Source organism: Carassius gibelio, chromosome B7 (genome assembly GCF_023724105.1).
Source record: "Carassius gibelio isolate Cgi1373 ecotype wild population from Czech Republic chromosome B7, carGib1.2-hapl.c, whole genome shotgun sequence".
NCBI lineage: Eukaryota > Metazoa > Chordata > Actinopteri > Cypriniformes > Cyprinidae > Carassius > Carassius gibelio.
The window spans coordinates 13406411-13412410 of NC_068402.1; the positions used below are offsets into that span (position 1 = coordinate 13406411).

The 6000-nt window shown below is 38.8% G+C and overlaps 1 protein-coding gene across 1 annotated transcript in view; it reads left to right on the forward strand.

The window, feature by feature from the left end:
* The window catches only part of LOC127961034 (docking protein 4), a 40155-nt gene extending 34407 nt beyond the window's left edge, over positions 1-5748 (forward strand). The window contains exons 4-9 of the mRNA XM_052559961.1: positions 428-542; positions 718-837; positions 2014-2203; positions 2595-2733; positions 3695-3833; positions 4191-5748. Of these exons, the coding sequence (XP_052415921.1) occupies positions 428-542; positions 718-837; positions 2014-2203; positions 2595-2733; positions 3695-3833; positions 4191-4333 (846 nt within the window). The 3' untranslated portion in view covers positions 4334-5748. The remainder of the gene's footprint in view (positions 1-427; positions 543-717; positions 838-2013; positions 2204-2594; positions 2734-3694; positions 3834-4190) is intronic.
* The last annotated feature ends 252 nt before the right edge of the window (positions 5749-6000 follow it).

The following is a 6000-nucleotide window of genomic DNA, read 5'->3' on the forward strand; positions in this document are numbered from 1 at the left end:
TAATCTAAGCCCTGAAAATGTCACGGGAGAAATGAAAAATTCAAGGAAAACATTCAAGTGTCACTTTAGTTCTCCAATTATACTAACAGCCACGCAGAGCACATTCATACTGCGAGAGCTGGCGGGCGAGATTACGAGACCGGTAGTGTGTAAACAGATCATTTCTTGAATAAAAGTATCCACGCACAGACTCTCACGATTAGCTCTAACTTTGCTGACTCACAGGCCTCTGCTTTCTGTGTTTATCGCTCTCATTTGCCTTTCTTTACTGCACTCTGCTGCTCCCACAACCCGCTGTAGACCGTGAAAGATAAATTAGATGATTAAGAGAGCACAAGTGCCTTTCCAAATGATGCAAATGAAGCATTTCTGAATAACTAGGCTCTGTCACTACTTCTGAGTTGCATTGGTTTCCTTTTCCACACAGGTGACAGAGATTAGTAATGTGAAGAACATCACAAGATTGCCTCGTGACACAAAACGGCAAGCTGTGGCCATCGTCTTTACAGATGACACCTCTCGAACCTTCACCTGTGACTCAGGTACATCATCTTTCACTAATGCTTGTTGTGCTGCCCCAGCTTTCATTCTTGATATTAGCACTTCGGTCTATGCAGTCTGATGATGTGCTGCTCTTGCGAACCACATGTCCTAGTGTATGTTTTCATTGAAAGAACGTGTATTCATTGACACCATTGAATCTTCCTGTTCTCACAGAGCTGGAGGCTGAAGAGTGGTTCAAGACCTTGTCTATCGAGTGCCTGGGGACGCGTCTTAATGACATCAGTCTTGGAGAACCAGACCTCCTGGCCGCTGGAGTTCAGTGTGAACACACAGGTACAGTAAGATACTAAAGCCATCTGTACTAGTGCTTACCTATGAGCTGGATTCCTGGAGCTTGTTTTATATGATGAGTACGGCTTTAGATTTGTTGCATACTTTAGTGACAATACGGTTGTAATTAGTTTAATCTAAACTGTAGAATATTTGCGGTTACATTTACATAAAAACAGCTGGGGTTGCCAGAAATGCATTGTGAAAATATTATGACCGTGTTCAGGAAAATTGATGCCCGTATATTTTACAATTTACAACTGTATATTTCATTAAGTGATATGATGCACTGATCTACTTGAACATCCAAAATTGCCCTTTTAACTTTAAAACGTTCTGATTACCTTCATAAAAATACAGGGGTTAAACAGAAAGTCACATGATGTCATAATACATTGTAATCGGTCTATCCATAAACATGGATAAACCATGACAATAAATTGGATTATTTGTGATTTGGACCACAAAAACATGGGTATATTTGTAGCAATAGCCAACTATACGTTGTACGGGTCAAAATTATACATTTTTCTTTTTATGCCAAAAAACATAAAGATGTTAAGTAAAGATCATGTTCAGTTAAGATATTTTGTAAATGTACTACTGTAAATATATCCAATATCTATAATATATCCGAAGTCCAGGACTTCATTTGGACAACTTCAAAGGCGGTTTTCCTCTGTTTTTTTTTTTTTTTTTACCCTCAGATTTCAGATTTCTGCCAAATATTGTCCTATCCTAACAAACCATACATCAGTGGAAAGCTTATTTATTCAGCTTTCAGATTGTATAAATCTCAATTTCAAAAAATTTACCCTTTATAACCTTAAGGTTTTGTGGCCCAGGGTCACATTTATGTCAGATATAATTATCTGTGATGTCTCACACAGGGACTGTGTGCTTTCACTATTTTTCATCATAAATTATACAGTAAATGTATCATTTAAATTTGCAGAAACAAAGCATTTGTCAGTATTTTGCAGTAGAATTTTACAGAAAGTGATGCTAAACCATTTGGTTTTTCACCATATATCTAAACATAACATACACTTAACCTGTTAACAGATTCTTACTGTAGCATTTAGATTTTTTCTACATGTTTTTATAGTGTAGTGACTTAACTGTTAACCAAATACCTGTTTTTCACAATCAGTTTCTTGTGTGTTTTTTATCTTACAGAGCGCTTTAACGTGTTCCTGTTGCCCTGCCCTAATCTTGACATCTACGGGGAGTGTATGATGCAGATCACGCATGAAAACATCTACCTGTGGGACATTCACAACCCACGCACCAAGCTAGTCACCTGGCCGCTTTGCTCGCTTAGACGCTATGGACGGGATGCTACACGCTTCACCTTCGAGGCTGGCAGGTAAAACATGTTTAAGATAGAAGATTGTGACATGTTTATTCAATTCAGTCTGGTCATGTGTATGTAAGAGAAACATGGATGCAGAGGGAGGGAGCCATTGACCTGTGGACCTCCTAAAAGGATTTATTGAGTGGATTACAAGGAGATCAGTGGAAGATTATGTGTTCTTATCTCCCTCACTGCTTTGATCAAATAATAAAAGTAGATTCACATGGCCAGCTGGATGCCCTTTGAGAGAGAAGATGAGAGCGTTTTAGAAAGAAGTTTGAGTCTGATGTAACACTGCCCCCTAGTGGCTAATGTAATATAACACACAAAGCATGTGGAGCATATGGGATCTTTCTTTGCGGTTCAACATTTATTCATCATATGTTGTTTGGTATTTTGTTAGGATGTGTGACAGTGGGGAGGGCCTGTACACTTTCCAGACACGAGAAGGAGAGCAGATCTACCAAAGGGTTCATTCTTCCACTCTAGCTATAGCTGAGCAACATAAGAGAGTCCTCATGGAAATGGAAAAAAACAGCAAGGTAACCACAGCATGCAGTGGGTTCAAAAGCCTGAGGCCAGATTGAAAATCTAATTTAAAACAAGAAAAAGACAAAGTTTTGACACATTTAAAACGAAGACATTTAAAAAAATGGTCTTCTCAATTTCTATCTAGGTCATTAAGGAATTATGTGACACTGGCCTTGTGAAAGTAATTCCTTTGTGCAAAATACTTTTTTTGGAACAGTCTCAAAATGATTCAACTTTTTAATGCTTATGGTTATAACCATTTTTTATGGTTATGATATACACTACAGTTCATATTTATTCATAGCCTTTATTTGATGAAAAATACAGTAAAGACAGTAATACTGTGAAGTAATATTGCGATTTAAAATAGGTGTTTTCTATTATAATACATTAAAAAAAAATTATTTATTCCTGTCGTGGGAAAGCTGAATTTTCAGCAACAATCAGTGTCGCACGATCCTTTAAATAACATTAAACAGAAAATAGCATTTTATCACAGTTGAAGCCAGTTCATATTTTTATGGAAACAGTGCTATTTTTTTAAACTATTTTATGAATCCAAAATGAAAAAGAATATTGTTTATTTGAAAAAAAAAAAATTACATGTCACTATGTAAATCTCCCCTATCATACATTTTTTATTAATTTAATGCATCCTTGATCAATACAAGTTTTTTTTTTACACGTACCAACCCCATTCTTTTGAATGATAATTTAATTTGAAATGACATTGTTTATGCTAAATAAAAACATCATGACTCAAGGTCTCAGTACATATATGCCCACACACACACACACACACACACACACACACACACAGTGCTTATTAAAACAAAGCTCGAGAGACTCCAGGGCAAATCAACTGATTTTCTTGTCATACAATTTTCAAAACCAGAACCAAAGCCATAATTTTGTTTTATTATAAACCTAATTGAAATTCTTTCCCATCTCTCTTCTTCTATCTCTCCCAAGCTTTTATCTAAGGGTTCAGAGGGGACGTCCTACCCCTGCACCCCAACAGCAATCTTACCACGAAGTGCTTTCTGGCACCACATCACCGGATCACAGGCTGGAGTAGACACTGCCAGCGCTGAGACTGAACTGTGTATAGGTGAGCTCTATGTATTTTTAAAAGCCACATTAACTGATTTTTGTTATAGTTGCAAGTAGCACTTCCAGGAAATATGCCGATATCACAATATTAAACTCTTTATCAACAACCTTGTGACATGTAGTCTTCTATGATGCAACATAAAAGAACTGACTAAATTCATTGTTTTAAGAAAAGTGACAAACATACGGACAACACCTATTCATCAAATCCACTCAATGCAGATGATTCAAATGTTTACATAGTTACATTTTAATTAATTGCAGTTTAAATGCACATAAGCATTCAAAGGCTGTAGTATTTGTTTTGGAAACAAGACCTCAGACCTTCCCATTAACACCTCTCATCCTCATTCAGGTGACATCTACGATGATACTCAACCAGGAGTGGACACTGACTTCTTCTCGAAACACCTTCCTCCAGAACGACACTCAAACCTTCCTGTGGGCCACGGCTGCCCCCAACCCCCAACACACTACCCCACATACCCCAGCGAGTGAGCGGCATTTAGCAGCGATGAATCCTTCCAGTTTTCGCCTCTTGACCTCCCTCCACACTGCACTCTGCCCTACGTTTTTCCATCAGCTCTTCTTCAGCAAGGGGAAGATCCATGCTGCCATGCTGCCTCAGTTCCCCCTGAGCCTTCCAGCGACGCTGAGGGCACTTTGTGTGGAATGAGGGAATGCACTGTGATAGGAGCAGGGCTCTCAGACCATTAAACAGACATGAGAGATGCTGGAACTGACTCAGTTGCCTTCACAGTGCAATATGGTCACTCTTGCTGGGTTTCTGTGGAAGTAGAGACTGTACATTGTAGGTTCTTCTCAATAGTTTCTCTTACTCTAACTCGAATCTCATGCACGCTCTTCAACCCTATGCATGTCCCCCAAGGTAAACGGTTTATCCACAGAGGGGTTTTTAGACTCCTGTAGAAGCCCCAACACAAGAGTGTGTCCAACAAACCACAGCGGCCCGGAGGAAGGTCCGCCAGAGTTTCATCTTGAACAGTTCTGCTCTTCAGTTTGAGTAATCCAGAGCGTCTGGAAGACTTCACAAGCCCGGAGGACTTTGAGGAACCAGGAGCACTTTCTGAAAGTGGCATTTCGTATGGTTATGCGTGGTTGTTTCTCCTTTTCCCCTTTCTTTAAAGTGACTTAAATGGGCAGTTCTGATGTACAAAACTGTCTGTCCAGTCTCTGTGTCATTTAATGAAGAAAGCCATTAGGACAGAGGCGGGGGTTAGACTCGCTCATGTGCTTTGTGCTCTTGTTGATCTTTTCAGAGAGACTGATTCACCGTTTTATCTGGAAGATGTCATGAGGGTCAAGATTATGATTATACCCAGCTGAGATGGTCTAAGGAATTATTTATTTATTTATTAAAGTTTACCAACAAAGCACAAGACAAATTGCAGCGTTTCCTTTAGCAGCTCAGCAAATCTGTATGTAAAAGGGTTTATGCTAGCACTGTAAAAGAGGAGAAAAACATCTTGAATAAGGTGGCAGGCCTCACACGAGACATGTTTCTAGTTTTGCTTGTCAACTATTTCCAGTAATTTCCATGAAATGAAGGGTATCATTATTGCTTTTATTTCTCAGCAGACATTTGTATTATGCGGCTGCATCATGTGTTCAATCTGTTCCTGTGTTTCTCAAGCTGTAACTCTCGATTTAAGCCTCTATACAGTATGTTGGAGCAGTTCATGCACATGTGTATAATGAGCTGGGTTGCTCATTGTAGTTTGATTAATCTGATCGACCGGCATGGTTAATCTGGTTAACCAGGACAGTCCTGCTGGTTAAGCTTTTTCAGCGGGGCCCTAATCGTTTACCCATCACTTCCTGTACTCTCTCTACTATCCATATAAACACAAGTGTCATAAAGGCCAAAAACAAAATAAACACACTGTAATATGTCTGGCATAGAGTTAATTTGGTTGGAATGTCCGATTGAGCTACAATTCTGAAGGTTGACTACTTGTTGCTTTATTCATTTTATACATGCATAGTCATTCAGTGCTGGGATTTATGAACAAACTTCATGTGCATATCTTTCAAAGGGCTTGAGCTCATCTGGTTGTCATGGCTGATAAAAAGAAAGTAGTATTCTTACAGACAGTTTTAAAGTAGTTTTTAGCAGTATATATTTCAACAGCTCTTTAAAGATA